This window comes from Molossus molossus, unplaced genomic scaffold (genome assembly GCF_014108415.1).
Source record: "Molossus molossus isolate mMolMol1 unplaced genomic scaffold, mMolMol1.p scaffold_m16_p_17, whole genome shotgun sequence".
NCBI lineage: Eukaryota > Metazoa > Chordata > Mammalia > Chiroptera > Molossidae > Molossus > Molossus molossus.
In genome coordinates this window covers 5,196,433-5,219,361 of record NW_023425352.1, presented here as the reverse complement: position 1 = coordinate 5,219,361, position 22,929 = coordinate 5,196,433, and the positions used below count along the sequence as shown (strand labels likewise).

Sequence of the window (22,929 nt, the reverse complement as noted above, 5' to 3'; positions counted from 1 at the left end):
AGCGGAGAGCCCCTGGGATGGACCCCCTCCCCCACAGGGAGAGGAGACGGAACAGGAGGCCCCCACGGAGTCTTATCTTCACAAACAGAGAGGAAAACGCCGGTGCAGAGCCAGGCAGACACCCTGCCGGCAGGTGGGGGCCAGAGGAGCACCCATGGAAGCTGCAGGGCCACGTGGTGCTGGCCCAGGGCTCGTGCGGGAGGCATGAGAGGACACTTGGTCAGGGGAGAGACGGTGCTGGTCCCCCCATGCCAAGTCCAAGGCCGGGGGGTCTTGTCCTGCAGGCCTTCTGACACCTGCTTTCCCACCGCGAGGAAGGACCCGGCAGCGCTGCTCAGTGATGCCACGCCCACTCCCAGACGCCAGTCCCAGCCTCCCCGGTGCCTCCCCATTACAGACCTGGGAACCACGGAAACCGAGGCTGGGCGAGGTGAGGGGACCCAGAGAGGCCCCTGCACCCCTGGCTCTCCTGGCCGCTGTCTGCTCCCTGCCAGGGGGCACACCTCCAGCCCCCTGAGCCTCATGCGCTCCTCTAGAAAGACTTGGGGGGCTCCTTGGGGAAGTGTGGTCTCCATCTCTGCTCCTGGGGTGACTCGGGGGTCTCTGGGGGCATGACGTGGGGAGGCCAAAAGAACCTGCCATTCCCACAATCAACCCGGGGCTCTTGGCTTGTGTGTTTTAGATATTGGGGTCCCCCTCACATGCCACTGAAGAAAGGGCTGTGCTAGCACGGAATGCATGGGGTGGGGGTTCCCTGGGCTGCTTTTCACATCACCTGCCCGCCCCCGTGCCCCCCATACCGGTGGCCAAGGGGCCGAATCCTCCCCCGGGGCGGCCCAGACGCACCTACAGTGGACCACGATGGGCCCGGCGTGCGTGGGGTTGAGCGTCTTCACCTTCTTCAGGAACTTGAGCATCCCGATGGGGGTGAAAGGCACCCCAAAGTCGGGCCAGCTGGTGAAGTGCAGCTGGCTCACGAGCCGCGGGGCTTTGCTGCCATCATGAAGCTGCTGAGGGGACAGGGAGGTGTGCATGGGACAGCCACCCTCCCCCGCTCACCACCCCTGCGGCCGGCCAGCCAGACCTAGGGACCCCATGGGCGAGCAGGTACCCCCTCTTACACACAGCATCCCCTTCCCTCCCAAGTGTCTTAATTTGGGAGAAAAGATGATGCTGTTGGCCCACTGTGGACTTCCAGAACCTTCCTCAGAGCCTCTCCGATGTCACCCACCGCCCATGAGTTTGCCCCAGACTACAGTGTATCTACGTGTGTCGGGGGGGGGGGGAGTGTATCTGCATGTGTGTGTGGGTGTGTGTGCATCTACGTGTGTGTGTGTGTGTATCTGCATGTGTCTGGAGGGGTGTTTGCATCTGTGTGTGTCTGGGTGGGGGGGTGTATCTGGATGTGTCTGGGGGGTATATATGTGTGACTCTGGAAGGGAGGCAGGCAGGGGACAGCAAGAATGACAAAACCCGCCTGGCCAGTGTGGCTCAGTGGTTGAGCGTGGACCCCTGCACCAAGAGGTCGCCTGTTCGATTCCCGGTGAGGTCACATGCCCAGGTTGTGGGCCCGATCCCCAGTGGGGGCGCGCAGGAGGCGGCCAATCCATGTTCTCGCTCATTGATGTTTCTCTCTCTCCCTCTCCCTTCCTCTGTCTCTAAATCAATAAAGAAAAAAAAACATGAGCCCTGGCCGGTTGGGCTCAGCGGTTGGAGCGTTGGCCTGCGGACCAGAGAGTCCCGGGTTCAGTTCCTGCTAGGGGCACGTACAAAAAAAAAAAAAAACCACGAATAACAAAGCCCGTTCTTCCTCGGTTTGCAGCGGCGCAGGAACCTCGCTCACGTTCTGCGACCTGAGACCTGACGTGCGTCCTCTACCTCTCCTCCCCGCTGACACGCCTTCGGTTTTACGTCTTAAACCTCCCTCACTCCCCTGCGCACACTGGCGGCTCTGCCGGGCCAGCCTAGCGCCTGCGGTGGGCGACTAGCCGGAAGTGAGTGTGACAAACAATGAGGAAGTTTCAGACGTAATTCTGAAACTGTTAAAGAAATCCTGCCTCATGATTCCAGTGTGTGAAATGGCTCTGTTACTAAGGGGGACCCCACCCCCAGGCCCCTGTGACTGACTCACTTCCTCCACCCAGAATGGCCCCTGGGAGCCAGGAGCCTCTCTCAGGGTGTGAGGACAGGACGCATGGGCACCGGCCCCGGTCCTCCGCTGCGGACTCATGCTCGGCCCGCTGACCCCCTTCCCAGCTCTGTCGCTGTCCCCACCTGGCGCCTCCTCTGGCCTCAGGCCCACTCAGCAAGAGCCACCGCAATGCAAGGGAAGGGGAGCAAAGCTGGGGGAGGGGCAAAGCTGGGGGCGGGGCAGCCGGGGGCGGGGTCCAAGCTCTCGGGGAGGAATCAGGCTGGGTGCACTCTGGACCCTGCCCTCCAGGGAGCCGCCTGCCCTTCCGGCCCCGCAGCTCCGCGCGCTCACCGACTGGACGCAGAACTTGCGGACGGTGTAGTCCACCAGGGCCACGCAGTCCTCCACGCACACCCGGATGTGTCCGTAGGTCCAGCAGCCCTGGTCCGGCCAGTACTGGAAGCACTTCTCCTACACGGGAGGAACAGCACGGGCCTGTGGGTCCCTTGGGTCGCCCAGCACCTGTCCCCCCGTCATCACAGGCCACACACATCAGGCTCCAATCAAACCGCGCTCTGGGGCTGCTTATAAGTGGGGAAACTGAGGCAGGGCAGCCCTGAGCCTGCACCTGGGGCCTTCCTGATCCCAATGCCCGGATGCCCCCACTCACCCACTCACTAAGCCCACGGGCTCACTGAGCCGTCTTGCTGAGCCCACACACTGCAGGGCCAGGAACCTGCCCAAAGGTGGCCGCCAGGCCATGCGGCTCACACCCAGCCCCTGGGACTAGGTGTTCCCCAAACACTGCCCACCGGGTCTAGCAGCTGGTCCCGTCCAGCCCAGCTGGCTAAGGACAGACGGGACCTGCACTGGGCCAGTCCACGTCCAGGGCACGACGCTGTGGCCCTTCCTGCTCCTCGTTTCTCCGATGAGGACCGGGCTGGCTCAGGGAGGGCAGGGGCCACAGGGAGGCCGCTTTCTGTCCCCTCGCTCCCTCCAATCTACAAAGACTGCAGCACAGGGCACCCCAGCACCTAACGCGGTCAGTCGTGAACACGAGGGCACGCAAAGTGGGAGAGGGAGGCTGTCCACATCCATGTCCGGTCATCAGCGAGTCTCCTAAACGTCGGTTTGTCCTGAAAGACCCGTGGGTGGTAAAGCTGGGAGCCGAGCCATGAGCATCATCATTGACCAACACAGAAGTGTCCTAGTGTTGACCAGAGCCATAGGTTTGTGTGTGACACCCACGGGACAACTTCCCCTCCCATGTCCCAGCTCCGGGTGCCTCCGAGGTGGCCCCAGCAGAAGCAAACCCACAAAGGCCTTGCTGAGGGCCAGTCCCAGCCTCCTGGGGCCCCTGGAGACCCTCCTGAGCTGTTCACCTTGAAAGGCCATCCCTCTGGTCCCCGGGGCCGAGGTTTCTGAGCGCCCCCCCCCCCCACCCTGGGCCTCCTCATCCACACGTGGAATGCCGCCCCCTCCACGTCAGGCCACGAGATGACAAAGCAGGCGTGTGTCACAACATTCCGCCAGGGTGTTGGAGCCGGGCGAGCACGGCAGAGGTGTGAGCAGTTCGGAAAGGGGAAACGCTACTGAGAAATGATTTCACGTGACCGGTGAGCCTGTGACGCACAGGGCAGCGGCAGGCCTGCTCTGAGTCACAGAGGTGGAAAACCCCATGGGAGGCTTCGGAGTGACATCAGACAGCAAATGTCAAGCGAAAGACACAGAATGACTGCCGGGGGGCCGGGGGGCGTGCTCTGCCCCACCCCAGCTTCTGCACTGGTCTCCGAGTGTTTCATGTTTGTAAACAAGCTGCCCCACCCCCAGCAAGGCTGGTCACAGGGATGGCAGGGCTCGCTCTTTTGCGGGGGCTCGCTCTTTTTCGGGGGCTAGGTCCAGGACTCACACAGAGACGGGTGGCCCTCCCCAACCCTGTCTTCACTCCTTCAAAAACAACACAAAAACCCCCAATCCACCCCAACCAGAAATGGCGGTTGGAGGCTATTTCCTGTAGATCGGAGACTCTTCTGGGGCCGCCTCCTGCCACTTGGCTGGCCTGTGGCCTGGCCTCCACCCCCACCCTGAGCTGAGTGTCGCAGGGCCTGCACTTCTATCTCAAAGGGCAGCCCTTCCCCGGGGCCTTCGGGGCCCTCGGGTTAGGCCAGCTCATCCCAGTGAGCGACAGGAAAGGCAGAGGCAGCGATTAGCACCTCTGGGCCCCTCTGGGCCCTCCGGGCCCCTCCTTCCTCTCAGCCTGTCCCCACCACCCTTGCTCTGACCCTCAGGCTAGAACATGCTAGAAGACCTCCCCACCTGGAACAAGTCTCCCTCCAGCTCCCAATTCTGCCTTCATTCTGGAAAGTTAGCTCCCTGCCTAAAAGAAAACCCCCAGAAGGCCCCCACCGCTCGGCTGCCTCCGCCGGCCACACGCCCCCAGCCTGGCTCCGTGACCTGCTCCTAGCTGGGGTCTGGCCATGACCCAAGTGGGGCTGCTCCATCTGGCACCCTCCTCCCGCGCGGGAACGTCATCACGGGGGCCTGGCTCTCTGCAGGGTCTGGGGCCTTCAGCTAAAGTGCAGCCTCTGGCCAGAAGAAGGCCCCTCGTCTCTCCACCCGGGCCGGGCCCAGGGCACCGATCCGGCTTCAGCCCAGCCAGGCCCTCCGCCAGGGTGTCTCTGCCCTTCTGGAACCACTGCCCCTCACTCCCGATACTTCCTATGTCACCTCCTGACAGGCTACATGTCTGCTTTTTTTTTTTTTTTTTTTAATCCTCACCCGAGGACATTTTTCCGTAATTTGTTCAGATAGAGCGGGAGGAAGAGAGAGAGAGAAACATCGATGTGAAAAGGACAGATCGAGTGGCTGCCACCCGCACGACCAACCAGGGCCGGGGACAAACTGCAACCGAGGTACATGCCCTTAGCGGGAACTGAACCCGGGTCTCTCCGGACCGCAGGCCGACGCTCTAACCGCTGAGCCAAACCGGCCAGGGCTACATGTGTCTGCTTTCTGTGTGGTGCTGCGCCTTCTCGGTGGAAGATGAACGGCACCAGGCGGGGTGCCATTGGCTCACTGCACACACCGCACATGGACGGGGCCCCCCGGAAGACACCCCACCCGGACGGTCCCCGGAGACACCACATGTGGATGGGCCCCCCCAGGAGACACATGTTGGCATCTGTCACGTTTAGGAGATGAATCTGTTTTAACTTTCTTCTTTAAAGAGGTTTCGAGTTCCTACTGTGCACATTACTTTTGGAATTAGAAACAGCTCTTTCAATGTATTGGAGTGATAACTCAGCATTCGTTCAATATATCTTGTTTTGCAAATGCATTTCTCTAGCCTGGCTAATAAGCAGGAAGTCATTCTTATTTATAGTCCGAGGCCCACCCCATGACGTGCTCCACATGCTAAAACTCAAAACGCTAACACCCACTGTCCTCATCGTGAGTGACAGCTGCCAGCCGGCTGCGGAGCCGAGCCTCAGAGTCTAGGGCATGGGTGACGCGGACGCAAAAGGGCCACACAGGGACCCTGAGCTGGGGGAGGCCTGCACAGTGGACCCTACAAACAGAGATGGAAAGTAACCACACAGGATGGACACATACATTCCTTACTACAAGCAGGGCATGCGGGTAGTCATCCTAGGCCAGCATCTTCCTTAGCAAAGGTCAGTCTTTATCTTAACTGAGTCAGTCTGTTGTCTTTTGCATCTAAGATAAAAAAATCTTCGCAGGTCAGAGTAATCCCTATCTTCCAGACCCCTCCGGGCACAATCTCCCACCAGACCGGGAGACCAGGGAACCCCTCACTGTTATGCCCCAACACCATCTCTGTGTGCAAATGTTAATTATTAACTATCCTGCACCCACCATGTAAAGCAAGTATGTGTCTCTCCATGTTACTTTTTATTTAATCCCAGGGGTTCCCCCCGCTTGGCTTATTCCGGCCCCCTTAATCGACCACCAATCGATTCCACAGAACCCCTTCCATTGAGTCTAATGTATAAAACCAGCTGTAAACTGCCATTTTCAGGAGCATTTTCTCAATCCGCTGAGATTTTCCTTCCCAGCAACTGTCATTAGTTTGGCTCAAGTAAAGTCATAAAAATTCTCTACAGGTTTGGACGCTGCTTATGCGACAGCTACTTGGAACACAGAGGATGTATCTCAAGATAAAAGGGCTGTGAGCCGGGGTGTTTCTCATTTTCTTCTGCAGTGATAAGAAGGGAGGGAACTAGGAAGCGGAAGTGGTGACCCCGCCTCCCAGGGCACCAGCAGCCACCAGAAAGCTCCCTGAGTCCCTGGGGGTGCTCACCTCTTTCCTCTCCTTCAGGTTGGTCAGCATGACAATGGTCGCGGACTTCTGCTCCCAGACCATCCTCCAGAAGTCGTTAACTGTTTCCTGTTTGGGGCCTGTATGCGGAGGACCGTCCCAAAGTCAGGCACACAGAGAAGGGCGCCCCGGCCTAGGCCCTGGACGGCTGCTCCCCCACCCCCACTCCCACCCCAGGGCACAAAGGACTGGTCTGGCCAGTTCCCAGTTTACAGAACTCCAGACCCTGTGGGGCTGGGAGGGACCAGCAAGTCCCAGTAAGTAGTAAGTGAGAGTTGGGTCTGCAGTGGTGGGTCCAGGGGGCTGTGGCCATCCTACTTGATAGTCTCAGAGTATCAGACCCCACTCCGGAAGCTGAACCAGAATGGACATGGTGTGTGGGGGTGGGGGTGATGAGAAAGTAACAGGCTTACCTTGAGCTGCTATGAATTTATTCTTCTCCTTGTAACCCTAGGAAAATAAAATCAGATTTATAATTTTTCTAAATATCTCTGCCGAGAAAGACTCTTTTACTGTTGTTAGGAAAGCAACACATATTCATCCTGAAACGCTGGAAAACACCAGGGAAAGTGAGAAGGAAACTCACCAGGAACCTGGGAAATACCAGCGCTAATTCTGCACACCCCTTCTCTGTTTCTGTGAATACCTCCCCACACACACAGGGGCAGGCACACGGACATGTACATCTTTCTCATTGGTTTCTATGTACAAATTCTCTTACGTTGTATTTTTGTGATGTTAATAGCTTGTGGTAAATGATCTTTTAAGGTTGATTAACATGGGTTCCTAACTTCGATGGACAGATAGAGTTTCCCAGAGGAGAAAAAGCTAAAGGACTTCATCACCACCAAACCAGGATTATATGAAATGCTGAAGGGTCTTCTTGAAAAAGAAGAACAAAAATATGAACAATAAATGCAGATCTATCAACAACTGACTCTACAAACAAAAAGGCGAAGGGATTAAGTACAAGTTTGTTGTTAGACTGATGAAGGGAAGGGGGGTGGGAAGAGAAACCAAAAAACTTACACGCACAGACGCATAACCAACGGACACAGACAACAGTGTGGGGAAGGCAGGAGGGGGCCGGAGCGGGGAGGAGGGGGTCAATGGGGGGAAAAAGGGGGGCATCTGTAATTCATTCAACAATAAAGAGAAGTTTAAAAGGAAAAAAACTAAGCCCGGCCGGTGTGGCTCAGTGGTTGAGCGTCGACCCACGCACCAAGAAGTTGCCAGTTCGATTCCTGGTCAGGACACATGCCCAGGTTGTGGGCCAAATCCCCAGTGGGGGGCATGCAGGAGGTGGCCAATCGATGTTCTCTCTCACTGATGTTTCTCTCTCTCTCTCCCTCTCCCTTCCTCTCTCTCTAAAGTCAATAAAGAAAAAAAAAATTAAAAATAAATAAATAAAAGGAAAAATAGAATGGATTCATAACCATCTACTGTGTATGGTTTCACCATCGGTTACTTAACGGGTCCCTCCTGTTCTAGTTTGTCAGTAACATAAACAAAGCTGCAATGAACATCCTTGGCGCTCATGCTCTTGAAAACGAGACACGGACACTCACTGAAAAGGTGTGGCTGTGTCCATGCTCTCTGTCCGTGGCCACAGTGCCCAGGAAGGTTGCGACAATTTACATTCCCGGACCCAGAGGAGAAGGCGCTCAGCGGTCATGACTCACACTCAGCCCCCAGGGTCCAGGCACCCACGTGGCGCTGGGCAGGGACAGGCAATCGGAGCACTTACATCTATGTACGAAGCGTTAATGTAGTCCGAACAGGGGGTTCCGTCCACCGGGCTCAAAATCACCCTGGAATGATCGTCTGTTTAACAACAACAAAAAAACGTGATATTAAGAGAAGCAGGTCCCATCTGCCCACCCTTCTTGCGTCGACAAGATTGAACTCTGCACAGGCCGTCACCGGGCCTCCCACGGGATGGCAGAGGGAGGGGAGACAGGGAAAAATCTCAGCGTCCAGAGGCCGCCCACTGCCACGCAGAAACAGGACCGTGAGGGCCCCACCATGCGGCCGTGTTCTCTGCACCCCACAGGGCTCCAGTACTGACATGTGTGGGTGCACTCAGGAGGATTTGGGGGTCCACTCTCCCAGGCTTTCCAGGGGGAGGGCTACTGTACCTCTGGACAAGGGGACATCTAGGTCGGGGGTTCGGAACTATGGACCTCAGCTCTCACCCTGCAGGTCTGCCCCAGGGACGAAGGTCAGCATAGACCGGGGCCTGAAGGGCCACCTGCCTGGAAGGTTCCGGCCTGGAGCAGTAGCCATTTCCCAGACGGAGGGCTGGGCAGGAGTGTTCCGTGTGTGTGTGTGTGTGTGTGTGTGTGTGAGTGTGTGTGTGTATGTGTGTGTGCATGTGAGTGGTGTGTATGTGAGTGTGTGTGTAGTATGTGTGTGTGCATGTGTGAGTGGTGTGTGTGTGTGAGTGTATGTGTGGTGTGTGTGAGTGGTGTATGTATATGTGTGAGTGGTGTGTATGTGAGTGTGTGTGTGTGTAGTGTGTGTGTGCACATGTGAGTGGTGTGTGTGTGTGAGTGTATGTGTGGTGGGTGTGAGTGTTGTATGTATATGTGTGAGTGGTGTGTATGTGAGTGGTGAGTGTGTGTGTGTGGTGTGTGTGAGTGGTATGTGAGTGGTGTGTGTATGTGTGTGTGCATGTGTGAGTGGTGTGTGTGTGTAGTGTGTGTGCACATGTGAGTGGTGTGTGTATGTGAGTGTGTGTGTGGTGTGTGTGAGTGGTGTGTGTGTGTGAGTGTGTGAGTGGTGTGTGTGTATGTGTGAGTGGTGTATGTGTGTGGGTGGTATGTGTGTGAGTGTATATGTGTGTGAGTGGTGTGTGGCTGTATGTGTGGTGGTGGTATGTGTGGTGGTGTGTATGACATGGATGTGAGTGTGTGCTATGTGGGGGGCAGGTGTGTTGGCATATGTGTAAGGGGTGTGTGTGTGCATGCTTCTGGGGTCTGTGTGTGTCGCACATGCTGGGGAGATGGACCAGCCCCGTTGTGACTTTGTGGGCCTGTCACTTCTGCCCTCAGGGACCTTCCTGAGAAATAGGCACTGACCAGCGGGTGGTGGTCACCACAGGTGAGTGGGAGCCAGGCCAGAGTCGGGGCCCGTATTTCTCCTGCTGCAGAGGACATTAGACTCTCAGGCCCCTGAAAGCGCGGTGTCCCCACTGGGCTCCTGGGATGAGAAGCAGGAAGGTGCCTGGACCCGCCCCAGCCCTGGGTGACGACGGACTGGCACAGGGCCGGCACACGGTGGGCGCTCCGTCTGCGCTCTCTGCCCTGATTACTGCATGATTCCGCGTCTTCGCCCTGCTCGGTCCCCTCCTCTCACCGCAGGACTGAAGCTACCGAGGGGATGTGTTTGTGGTGGAGGTCTGGGGTCGGAGCACCCGGGTCACGGCTGCTGTCCCCCCGGAAGGTGGCTGGTGGCCTCAGACACCCACTGTCTGGGCATCGTGCGGCCAGACCAGATCTGTCCTGCTCATGAGGACGGGCCAGTGCAGCCCTCAGGGACAGTTCCCGCCCACTCGGGGTGGTCAGGGTGTCAGCCCGCGCGGACTTGGCCGTGTGACCCTCGTGCACCGCGGCTGACAACCCGGAGGCAGAGCGTGGGCGCAGGGCCGGGAGAAGAACCGCCGTCTGAGGACAGCTGTGCGAGCGGAGGTGGGAACAGACCTCTGGCTGCTTCTAGGAGCTCCCTGCCGTTTTAGTCTAAAAAGTCACACTTCACTTTCAAAGCCTGATTTCCTAAATTCATCAGCGGTAGGTGCTCCCAGAAAACAGGACACTTTGGTGACCAGCCGTAGTCCAGTTCCAGAACTCACCTGGTGTGTCTCCCCTCCCCCACCCCCACGGTACAGCCAAACTGGGCCTGGGGGAAGGTGCCCAGGGCTGTGGGCGTTGGGCCCCAGCCCCTCCCTGCCTGCTGACCCTACCCTGAGTAACAGTGGGGTCTCTCAGCCCCCTGCACAAAGTCCCCCGATCCAGCCCACTCCTGTCCTGGCCCCCAGCTGGGCCTAGGGCTGCTCTGACCAACTTCAAAAAAACCAGACACCCCCTCTTTCAGCTGATGCCAAACTCCAGATACCACACAGTTGGTTATCGCCAGGGCCCATCCCGAGTGTCCCCATGTCACCATTCCGTAAACCCAACGCCCCTCCCATGTGAGATGCATCACGGCCCTGGAGACCGCCCGCACCCTAGACTTTCTCTGGTGAGGTGCTGGGAGGGACTGAGGCAGGCCCTCGCCCTGGGTGGGGGAGAGGGAACTTATGGGGGATGTTGGAAAAGCCCATTCGGCACCCCGTCACAGTGCACACCGAGGTGGGGGCCAACCCGTTCCCTTGGGACAAGCTGGAGAACAGCCAGCGTGGACACTGCCACCCTGGCTGGTGGCCCTCGGAGGTGGTGGGCCATCACGTCTGGGAGGAGGAGGGGCTGGGGTGCAGATAATCGCCACACCTGGCCACCGGTGCTGCGCGCATGGAAGTCCCGCCGAAAAGACTCTTAATTAGCAACGGATATATTGCCTTTCAAGGATGAAGGCCGCAGTGATTAGAAAATGTGGGTCAGGGACCTGGGAGAGGGCTTGGCCTGGAGCGGGTGCCCGATACCTACGTACATTACGCAGATCAATGTGTGAATTAAACTAATTAAGTAAGCTAATTATGCTAGTACTAGTTACTAATTTCCAAATATGCTGGTTTTTATTTGACACAATTATTCCGATGATCCCAAACCTCCTGCCAGGTTCCCCTCTCCTGAGCTGACCCACCCGTCACTCACCTGCTTTTCCCTCTAACCTACACGCCGTCCAGCAGCAGACTCTCGGTGCCACCTGCATGGCTGAGCAGAGGTACCCAGTCCGGGCCACGCTCACTGCTCACTGCTCAGCCTCGGGCACTGCAGCCCCCGCCCCGGGCGCCCTGACCTCCTCCGCAGATACCTGGGGATGGAAGGCCTCTGCTTCACTGCTCTAGTTTTAGTTGGATCACAGGGTCAGGGAGCTCTGCAGAACCGTACGTCGGATGCATGCAAAATGGGAAAGAATTATGTCTCTCAAGAGCTGAAAATCCAGAGACCACACAAGTCGCTGGACCACAGCCTCTCCGACCGACAGAGCACTTCTAACCCCAAAATGCCACTGAGAGCCAACCCACTGACACTGGCACACAGGCTAGCCCCTCAGTCCCACGTGAAGGGAGGTTCCTGCAACAGGGAAGCCTCAGGTTCAGGGTGCGAACATGAACTTAGTGGGGTCCTCGAGGCGGCCATACTGTTAGCCTGCTGGGCCAAGGCAGCAGGAGCGGTTGAGGCTGAACGGAAGACATCACGACCCTCCTGGGCCGCCTTCACAAAGGCAGCAACTCTGGGGGTGTGTCCTGGTTGGCTGTGAATGCCACCCCAGGGGCATGGCCCGGGCACTGCCACCCCCGACAGCTCTGTCAACGCCCTGCACCTCCTCCAGCCCACACTCTCCAGCCCATGGCAATCCTTAGCTTTGGGGTTAAAACTGGGTTTACTGGAGGCCTCCCCACAACGTCGTCAAAGTCCTACAGGTTTCTTATTTGTCATTTCTGGCCCTGGTCCAGGGTACATGCTGCTGGTGGCCAAGAGCCCTGAGTCCAACTGGGAGAGATGGCCAGGGCCACCAGCCGCCCTGGCTGGGGCTCAGGACTAGATGCAGTAGGAAGGACCCTGCCATCCAGGTCCACCTTAAGCCCAGGCTTAGTGGCCAGACCCTCACAAATGCAGGCTGCCTGTGTCCGGCGGCAGACAGGTGCCTAGATGCCAGGTGCACCTGCCGAGCAGCTGTGCTGGCCCGGCTCTGGTCCCCGAGACCGATCGTCATGCCCCCAGACCGGCACCAGCACCGGGGGCTGCAAGGGAATTTGGGGTTTAGTCAAAACACCACCGGCCATGAAAAGAAAAGTAAAATCTTACTGGGAAGGATGTTGGGATATCTGTTTTTTTCTCGGTTTTCTTCTTTATTCGCCTGTTCAAAAGTTCCTTGCGTGTGTCCGGACGGCAACGACTGGAAGAAAGGCAGAGTTGGCACTCAGAGGACGGACCAGCACTGCGCTAGGCCAGCCTCCCCAGGGAGCAGGTCTCCGGTCAACCCCCCGTCACCTCGTCCATGGTCCCCAACACTAGCAGCATCAACCGTAACAAATCACTCTCGGTTCATCAACTGTAACATACATCACACACAAACGCATGCGCCGACCCCCGGGAACGGTGAGCCAGAATGTGATACTGCCTGGCCGATTTTTCTGTGAACCTAAAATGACTCTAAAAATTGTCTATTAAAAATAACATATTAAGCCCTGGCCGGTTTGGCTCAGCGGTTGGAGCGTCGGCCTGTGGTCCCGAGAGACCCGGGTTCGGTTCCCGCTAAGGGCACGTACCTTGGTTGCAGTTTGTCCCCGGCCCTGGTTGGGTTGTGCGGGTGGCAACCACTCGATGTGTCCCTTCACGTCGATGTTTCTCTCTCTCTCTCTCTCTCTTCCTCTCTCTCCCTCCTACTCTACCTGAACAAAAAAATGGAAAAAATGTCCTCGAGTGAGGATAAAAATAATAATAATAACATTAAAAAGAAAAAAAAGCCCAGAGAAGACTCTGAACTGGGCGGTGCAGTGGGTGGGGATAGCAGGAGGGGCCCAAGTGGCAAGGGTGGACGTGGCTCTGACATCCCAGCGGTGTGCCTGGCATCTGCCCCAGATGGAGACAGAGTGACAACACAGCTCCGTGGGCGGCACAGAGCGTCACTCGGCGTGAGAAACAAAGTGCTCCGGGCTCCTAGCCCATATCGCTTTCACGCCAGGGAACATCCGCCCACCCGCCTGCCCACACAGAGCAGCCCCCAACTCTGTCCTGCCCTCAGCCTGCGGGGCCTCCCGTCACCATCGGATGGCGCAGGGGAGATGGGAGAGCACGGGGCTGTGCCAGAGCCGGGCCACCCTGCAGTACCACGCGTGAGCCGTGCGTGTGACAACTGGTCAGGGACACCTTGTGATTAATTGTCCGATTATGTAATTGGCAGAAGAGGGTTGGTTGGTTTGAGGTGAGATTTCATTTCCATGAATGTGCACAAGCCAGTGTGTGTCCACCAGTGCCGGACAGATGACAGCAAACGGAGAAAAACGGACAAGGAGCCAGGGGTGGGCAGCTCCAGCAAGCCCGGCGGACGCTTCTAGCTGGTGTATTGTGCTGGGACCTCTCCCAGTGGCACCTCCCCTGTGTCTTTCTAAATCATTATGATTGGGTCAGGCCCAGGCACCTGCCAGGACAGAGGTTCTGGGAAGAGCCTGTCCGGGGAGGGGGTTTTCCTGGCCTGGGATTTAACCTGAAATAGACTTTGCTAGAACAGCGCTCTGCTACTATGTTGCAGAGAACGGAAGACTGGAAGACACGTTCGTTGTGTGAAAAGGATCGCAGCTCCAGACACCTGTGCACACTGGGCTGCGCTGGGCACACCTCACCTCTTTCACAGGTTCCGTACGAAAACCCCAGGGGGCAGGAGCGCTCTGATTTCCCAGATGAGGAAACTGAGGCAGAGATTCAGCAAGTTGCCCCAGCCCCCCAGGCTGGTAAGAGGCAGACCCGGGCAGGTGTTCAGACAGACTGCCACCAGCATCCACGCCTCTGTCAGCCAACTGAACTGCTCCCTGACACACAACCTCCTTGATGCGTGTCAAGGTCAGCTCAGCTCCGATCAGCAAAACACAAACGTCCAATCCCCCTGGGATCCGCCGCTCTGAGGCTCAACCCTCTCCCTTCACAGCTTTTGGGAGAGAAGCTCAGGGCAGTGGGCAGGAAAGGGAGGAAGAGGGGTGACAGCCACCCCCAGCTTATCTGTCTGTGGAACCAAGAGTGGGCTGGTCCTGGTGGCTCTGCTGCTCTTAGCAGAGGGATGAGGCACAGACGTGGCTTAGGACGTGGCTGTCCCTCACTCGAGAGCAAACTAGGGTCCTATCCGGGCTCCCCTGGAGCCAGGACCGGGTTCCACACCACTGGACTCAAGTACAGCGCTCTCCCCTCTGCCATGAGCACCTGCCCTTCGCTGAGCAACGGGGCTCCAGCAGGAAGGGTGAGAATGGCAGAGGCGGGGCGGGGACCAGGGGAGGGAGGCACCTGCCTTGGCTGCATAATTGAAAGGGGGCACCCCAAAACCTCGGGATTCAAAACAAAATAATACACAAATGCAACATTAAAAAAATAAATGGCCCGGCTGGTGTGGCTCAGTGTACTGAGTGGCATTCCATGAACTGAGAGGTCCCGGTTTGATTCCCTGTCAGGGCACAGGCCTGGGTTACAGGCTCGATCCCCAGTAGGGGGCGTACAGGAGGCAGCCAATCGATGTATCTCTCTCACATTGATGTTTCTATCTCTCTCACCCTAAAAAAAATATATATATATATTAAAAATAAATAATAAATAAATGAATAAATGCAAAAAATCCATAACGTCCAAAATATGAAACTTTCAAGTACGGACATGATCAGTAACCATGCGGAGACAAGCCACAGTGGAGGCTGGAGCAACAGGAAACATCGTCAGAACCTTCCTTACAAGTGTGCCGTTCCACTCTGCAGGGATCATTACTTGCATTCATTTTGATATTTTAAAATGTTGCATTAAAATATTATTTATCCCGATGACCTAGTGTTTTGGTGCTTCCTTAAATTCTGCACCTGGGGCAAGGGCCTCACCCGCCTGCCCCTGTTCCTGTCCCTGCTCCTCCGGAGTTGCACGTACTTGCGATGGTGGCAGAGCCGGTGGGTTGTGACTCAGAGCCCTACACTGGTCTCCATAGGGACAAACACAGTGCTGGGGAAATGGGACAAGGAGGAAGGGGGAAAGTCCTGTCACTAGAAACTTGGAGTTATTTTGAGAATGCAGAACTAACTTCTCTTATCAGCCCGAGAGATTGCCAAACAATACCGCTTGGAGTTGTCTTTCGATATGACCTAATTTCTCCAAAACAGGGACACATATGGAAACAATGAATAGGAAGCAAGATAAATGCAGATGAGTCTTCTGGTATAAAATAAGCAAAGTACATTTACATGTGCCATCACCTTCCCGTGGCCTCGTGTGCCTTCTGTGTGGCATGTCACGTGTCTGCAGTGTGATTCACATCATTTTTCCATGTAACAGTTGCACAACACTCCACTAGGTACAAAGTCCCCTGTGCCTGCCTCATGTACGAGCTGTGAAGTCATCAAGGCCTCCAGCCAGCCCTCTGCACACGTGACGGAGGCCGGCTTCCCGGACTGTTGTGCCAGGGCCAGGGCCCAGCAGGCAGAGCAGGACAAGTCAGCCCCTCTGCTGGGAACCCATCTGACTTCATGCCAACACGCTGCCCTTGGCCGTGCACAAAATGTGGACGATGCAGAAGACTACTGTGCAGTGTGTGTCTGCCTCTCTGCCCATCTCTATATCCATCTGGGTATCTATGCAGTTCACAATTCATAGGACATTAAATAAAAAATTAATAAGGCAAGGGGAGGTGTCCTTAATGTAAAGTTCATGGAGGTAATTCATCTAAGAAGCTACTGCATCTAAGAAGCAGGAGCCTGGTGTGGCGCGGTGGTTGAGCATCGACACACGCACCCAGAGGTCGCTGGTTCGATTCCCAGTAAGGGCATGTGTGCGGGATGCGCCCAATCCCCGGTGGGGGCATGTAGGAGGCGGCCAATCTATTTCTCTCTCCTTCTCCCTTCCTCTCTCTCTAAAACCAATAAAGAAAAAAAAAAGAAAAAGAAGCAGCAGCAGGAGACAAGGAAGCAGACTCAGACAGACACCCCCAAAGAGGTGTAAGGGCAGAGCTGGTCCTCAAGGTGGTCCCCACACTTTTAATCCCCCTTGTGACGGGGGTCAGAGGAGGCACAGTTCCCACAACCAACCAGATTCTTGAGCTCTCGGGAGCTCCATAGCTTCCTTTTTAAAAATTAACTTTATTGGGGTGACACTGGTTAATATCCATGACTTTGAATGAGAAACTGTCATACTGAGGTCTCTCAAGCCTGGTCCTCGTCATCGGGATAACAGTGTCTGTCTCACGTGGTTTTGGAGCGTGGCACTCAGCGCCTGGGCTAGCAGGGGACGTCACAATTGTCTCACCTGTCTCATCTCATAAACGAGGAATGAGCATGGGGGGGGGGCACTGCAGCGGGGACGTGGTTTCCCAGGACCCCTGCTTTTAGGGACAGTGTCATAATAGATGCAAGAGCCCTGAGCCGTTGGGATAGTAACTGTAAAGATAACACAGTATTTCCCAGTTCCTGACCACATGACAAGAAGACAGAGGGCAGCCTCAACTCACATTGAACTCCTCCCGGAATCTCTTACAGTCATCTGCTGACCGGACGCGGATCTCCTCCTCCAGGTGCCCCACGGGGATGGGAAAATACTTCTTGGGCCCGGAGGGGGACCTGCTGAGAAGCATCACTCTCTGTTGCTCTGTGGGATCAAAAGAAACACAGGACCGGTCAGCCATACTCCCGGGTGGATGATTCATTAACCAGATTGACTTACAACATTCCTGCAGAAATGACAGCTGGAGGGGCTGATCTTCCTCTGAGATCACAGAGCCTGGGTCCAGCGGGGCCCGAGCAACTGAAGGCAAAGGTCCGTGTCCTATGGTAACACATCCACATCATCCGTAAGGGACGAGAGGCCCTATGGCCTGCTCTCATGCACCACAGGTTCCTGGTCTTCCCAGCTCACCCACCCATCCACCCCACCTGCCCGGCAGCCCCTGTTCCTCCCGCTAAAGATGTAGGCAGCCTTCCCCTCCTGCTGGGCTGCAGGTCTGGAAAGAGAGAACAGTAGTCCTAGGGGTCTGGATGCCAGCTCCGAACACACTGGGGATCAGTGAGGATATGAGTCTTCATCAGTCTTGTTTATAAGAAATAGTCCTGGCGAGTCAAACCCCAAGAACTCCAAGAGAACCATCCTTGTTTTTGGCTTTGGTTTTTTGGAGGGAGGTGGTGGGTGAGGCAGGACACATGGGAAAGGAGAGGGGTGATGGGCCCGTGGGGGGGTTCTGGACAAGGGCACCCACAGTTCAGAGTGAGACCAGAGCAATCACTGGGGTATGCTTCTCTTCCTGGGGGGTATTCTTGCCAAGGTCAACCTGATAACTTTGCTGTCTCACTTGCAAAAGGGTCTGCCCAGCCCTGGCCGGTTTGGTTTAGCAGGTAGAGTATCAGCTCCAGCAACCAAAGTTTCCTGGGTTCGATTCCCGGTCAAGGGCTGTATTTGGCCCCCGTCTGGGTTGTGCAAGCCGCAACCAATTGATGTGTCTTTCACATGGGTGTTTCCCTCCCTCCCTCCCCACTTCCACTCTATCTAAAAATCAATGGAAAAATATCCTCAGGTGAGGATTAACAAATAAAATAAGGGCCTGTCCATACCTGCAGCACAAGAGTTCTGAAGCCAGCCAAGAACCCCCCCTCCCCCCAGGGCTCTTCCACCTGATCAGGAGCCGGCGCCCTACCAGCCACACCCTCCTCCTCCCAATCCTGCCGTGGGGCCCTGCAGGGGTGGCAGGAAGGTAGCACCAGGCCACATTATCATCTACCAAGAGTCACACCCCAGGCCCTACAGAAGTGCCACGCTGCATCCAGGCCTGGTCCTGTTATTGTGGGGGTCGCTTTAGCGATCCCGCTTGAAGCCCCGCAGCGCGTTTGTTCCCCAAACCACAGACCCCCACCCCCACGCCCCTGCCCGCGCCTGCAGACTGAAGGAAGCTGCAGTCCCCGATGGGAACCAACATTCAAAGTCTCTGCCTCACACACCTTCCTCAGCCACCGCGAGGCTTGGACAGGAAAGCAACGTGCCCCTAAGTAGCATTTACAAGGAGGAGCCGCAGGGAGAACCGAACGAGGTTGGAAATGCCCCCCGCAGACTTGCTGGGCCCTAAACCAACGCGGTTTCCGGGGAGCCCCCTGGGGAACTTCGGTTCTGAACCCACTGCCTCGCCTTAGCATGGTTTTAGAGAACTTCAAGAAAGACGCGAGTCAGAGCCCCGGGAAAAAGACAGGATATGAACAATGTCTCAAGAAAGCCACAAAGCCACAGGTTTCCAAGGTTTCACACCAGAGACGAGCGGGAGCTGGGGCGCCGCGCTCCGCGGGGACAGCGGCCGGCGGGCGGAGTTAGGCGCCGGGCAGGGTGCGCGCGCGCGGGGACCGGGACGGGGACGGGACAGGGACGGCGACGGGGCGCCCGGCCAGCCGCGGTGGGGCCGCGTACCTTGCTCCTCCAGGATCCCGTTGGGCATCTTCTTGTCATTGGCGCTGACGGTGGCCTTCCTCTGCTTCCTGAACCTGCGAGACAGACGCGTTAGGCGGCAGCCAGGGCGCGCGGCGCGGCGCGGAGCCCAGCCCGGGACCCGGCCACCCACCAGGTGAGCCGGGAGAAGCTCTTCCTGCTGCTCATGTCGGAGCCGCTGCGCCGCGTCCCTCCGCCCCGCCGCCCGCCGCCCTGTGCCGCGGCCCCACGCCCGTCGCTGCGCCGTCGCAGCCCGTGGGCGCGCATTTCCTCATCGAGCAGATAGGGCGAGTCGGCGCGGGACACTCCTACCTGAAGAAGTAGGCGGCCAGCAGCAGGAAGAGGAGGGGCAGCAGCAGGGGCAGCAGCAGCCAGGCCAGCAGCGGCGGGGGGCCGGGCGCAGGCGGGCCTGGGGCAGAGCGGCCGTCCGTCAGGACCCCGGCGGGGCTCTGATGGCGACGGGGCGTCTGGCAGGAAGGCTCCCAACCCCAGATCGCACTTAGCAGTCCGCAAAGGGCCCATCAGCCCTTCCTCCCGGACCGCCACGCGGCTTTACATTCGCCAAGGAGCCTGCCCCTCGGTCAGCCGCCTTCCCCGGGCCAGACCCCACTCCACAGCCGGCCAAGTAGGCCCGCCCCGTGGACCCCTCTTTCCGGACCCAGAACCCTACGGACAGTTCCTAAACCCCCTCTCCCGCAGCCTTTCTTCGCGGACCGCTGCCCGGCACCGAGAGCTCGCCAGGAGCCCACTGTCCTGGGCCACTGCAGCCGCTCGGCCGCTACTTCACAAGGGGCAGTTGACACGAGAAGCAAACTTGAGCTGAGGAGCCAATGACCTGACTCGCCCAAGGTCCCCTGGCGAGGGGCAGTGAAGGCACAGTGCCCAGTCCCCCCTCTCAGGTGGCCTGTGTTTCCGGGTTCCCAGGGTGCCTGCCTGCCCCCCTAATGGGGAGGTGGGAGAGAGTGGAGGTGCAGAGGCTCCCCTGCTCTGTTCCAGTACATACTGGGGAGCTCCCAGGGCCTTCAGGGGACCTCGGGGCACAGGGTCAGAGGCCAGTAGCCGGCTGTGACCCGGCCTCCCAGAGCCCTACGCTCCGGATCCCGCCTGCTCTGCAGAGCTGGCCTCCAGGCAGGACCCTCGCTCTTCTTTTGTCTGCACTTGTATCTGCCAGGTTGCCCATCCTCGACCTGTAGTGCATCCCTGCACCCAGTGCAGCCGCCCTGTGGCTGCCCAGGGCCGGCCCCATAAGCCCATTCCAAGGGGCTCTTCTGGCCTGGCTGCCAGCTTCAGTCGCCTCCCCCCTCCCCAATGTTCTGACTTCTCTCCTGCCTCCCCAGTCTGTCATGTTGTCCCCTCCTTACCAAAGTGTCCCCTGCTCTCCAAGGAACATGTCTAAGGCCCCCTCCCCCAGGAAGCCCACTTGGCTTCCCTCCTGTAGGTCCCAGAGGGGCTCTGATGTCTCCAAGCACAGAACAGGGAACAGACCTGCAGTGAACAGACTCGGTGGTGACCGCCTTCGCTCCCTTTCAGGGGGAGCCCCTCAAAGGCAATGCTGGGCTAATGCACTTTGAGTTCACAGAAGCACCAACAATGACCCTGATCCCAGTGGGTCTCCCCAGCCCTGTAGTCTCCCCTCACCACTCTGTGTACCCTAAAGGTCGTAACCTGTATCTCATCCCCTAGGTTGTAAGCTCCTGGGAGCAGGTCATCCAACCCTCTACCACCCTGACACCCTCCAAGTGGCCAATGCATGTATTTCTAATAAATGACAAAATTGTACCAACTTGAGTGACTATTAGATGTAGTAGTGCACTGAGGACAGTTGGTCTGTGATGAGGAGGAGGCCCCACCCACCGCTATAAACCTGGCCAGCCTAGAAACATCCTCATTCCAGGATGAGCCAATGCCTCCCCCTTCTGGTTAGTGATGCTCACAGGCATGTTGCAGCTTAAGGCCAGGGTGAGGCCAGCCTGAGTGTCTGAGAGCATCTGCCCAGTTCCCTTCTGAGGCCCCACCCGCTGCAGAGCCTTCCTGGGGAGCCCACCTGGCCTGAGGCTTCCAAACCTGGAGCTCCATGAGCACCCCACCACCTGCGAGGCCCGTGGAGCCAACTCCAGCCCAGGCAGCTGGGGAGGCGCCTGATCCCCACGGGGCGAAGCTGGCCCAGCCCTGGAGAGGATGTGGCTGCTTTGTACCCATGACTGGGCACCATCTCTGCCAAGCACTGTAGCCACAGAGCTCGGGAGGGTCCCTTCTCCTTTTGCAGCTGTGGAAGTGCCCACTTCTGCATTGCACAGGGGTCAGGCTGCCCAGCTCAGCTTCTTCTTTAGCAGTGACTGGCCATTTCTCAGATCCAAGGGTGGGTGGCCCTGGCTGAGGGTGCAGGCCTGCCTGGGAACTCCAGTGGGGTACCTGGACCACAGACAGCCCCCCTGGGGGCTGTGTCAGGGGGCCCAGGGCCCAGCCTTCATGCTCAGGCTGCTTGGAGAGAAGGCTGCATTCACCCGCGGCAATCCCACGGCATGTGCTCCGGGACCAGGCAGAATGACCCACAGCCCGAGAGGGGCTGTGCACGTGGACAGAGGCGGCAGATCGCAGGAGCAGATGGGTCCCCCACTCCGGGGTTCCGCCATTTGCCAGCAGCTGCCTCTGTTTTGGAGGGCAGAGGTCAGGCAGGAGCACCCAGGGGTGCGCAGGCCTGCCGAGGGAACAGAGAGTCCGCCCAGTCCACGGGATGGCCGCGGCTCAGCTCCAGCCCATGGGGGCCAAGTGGATGGTGGGCCCAGAGTGCCCACTTCTTCCAATTTTGCAAAAGAGGAAATCTAAATTTTTATGTAAAGTTATCTGATTTTAAAATATTGGTAAGTAATTCAACCTAAATACAATTTTGAAAAACAAATAAGGCAGAAAACACCTCTGAAGGCTGAGCTGTGTCTCTGGACACAGATTTGCTCCAGAGAGGGAGGCAGGGTGGAATCTAAGAGGGAATCCCAGAGTCCTTTTCTCTCTTATCCTCACCCGAGGACATTTTTGCATTTATCTTCAGATAAAGTGGGGGGGAGAGAGGAAGAGAGAGAGAGGAAGATCGATGTGAGAGAGATACATCGATGAGTTGCTTCCTACACTACCCTGACCAGGGCCAGAGACAAACTACAACCGAGGTACGTGCCCTTGACTGGAATCGAACCCGCAACTCTTTGGTCTGCAGGCCGACGCTCTAACCGCTGAGCAAACTGGCCAGGGCTTTCTCTAGCTTAGTGGCACTGTTTCTCTGGAGAACCCTGCCCAAGACACCAAGGAGACCCGTCAGAGAAGTCCCTGAGTTTTGTTTTGTTTGTGTGTTCATCCTCACCTGAGGATATTTTCCCATTGATTTTTAGATAGAGTGGGAAGGAGAGGGGGAGGGGGAGAGGGAGTGAGAAACATTGATGTGGAGAGACACTTCAACTGGCTGCCTCCTGCATGACCCCGACCAGGGCCGGAGATCAAATCTGCAACCCAGGTCCGTGCCCTTGATCGGGAATCAAACACGTGACCCTTCGGTCCGTGGGCTGACACTCCAACCACTAAGCCGAACTGGGCCGGGGGAGAAGTCCTTGAGTTTTATGTTTGGGGGCCTCGGGGGTGGGAGGAGGAGGGATGGAGCAGGTGTGTAGGGCTGTCAATGTTAACAGGCCTGGTGCGGATGGAGGGACCAGCCCTTAAGGTTACAGCTCCAGCTAACCCTGCTGTGGGAAGGAGCCGGCAGCCACCGGCAGGCTCTGGCCCACCAGGAACACAGGGCCGTGCAAGAGATCCATCTCCTCTCCTTGGGGACCCTGAACACACCCTGTCGGGCCTCTCTCTGCATCAGGCACCTGTCTAAGAGGAGATACCCAAGGCAACGTAAGAGTCAACTCTCTGGGCAATAAGAGACCAGCCTATGACAGGCCACCTCTGATGGCCTCTCCCTCCAACAACAGGAACGGCTGAGGTTGGTGAGTCTTCTGCAGTGCCGTCACCTCTCAGTCCCCACAGCACTGCCAAGAAGGCGGGACTGTTTTACCTCCATCTACAAATGGGGATACTGAGGCCCAGAGAGGTTCAGTCACTCACTCAAGGTCGCTGGGCCCGGACTGCACACAAGGGGTGCGATTCAAGAGCGACTGTCCAAG

General features: G+C 57.4%; 1 protein-coding gene across 5 annotated transcripts in view; it reads right to left on the bottom strand.

The window, feature by feature from the left end:
• The window catches only part of PTPRE (protein tyrosine phosphatase receptor type E), a 133,930-nt gene that overhangs the window by 10,114 nt on the left and 100,887 nt on the right, over window positions 1-22,929 (bottom strand). For 2 of the 5 annotated variants that reach the window (XM_036264546.1, XM_036264543.1), the window contains exons 1-9: window positions 18,909-18,977; window positions 18,758-18,831; window positions 16,824-16,960; window positions 12,440-12,530; window positions 8,218-8,294; window positions 6,884-6,920; window positions 6,453-6,550; window positions 2,483-2,602; window positions 847-1,010 (exon numbers count right to left, since the gene is read on the bottom strand). In XM_036264546.1, coding sequence (XP_036120439.1) covers window positions 847-1,010; window positions 2,483-2,602; window positions 6,453-6,550; window positions 6,884-6,920; window positions 8,218-8,294; window positions 12,440-12,530; window positions 16,824-16,960; window positions 18,758-18,831; window positions 18,909-18,943 — 833 coding nt within the window. In that variant the 5' untranslated portion in view covers window positions 18,944-18,977. Of the gene's footprint in view, window positions 1-846; window positions 1,011-2,482; window positions 2,603-6,452; window positions 6,551-6,883; window positions 6,921-8,217; window positions 8,295-12,439; window positions 12,531-16,823; window positions 16,961-18,757; window positions 18,832-18,908; window positions 18,978-19,087; window positions 19,185-22,929 lie in introns of those variants that run through there. The other 3 variants (XM_036264548.1, XM_036264544.1, XM_036264547.1) reach the window with 2 other exon arrangements.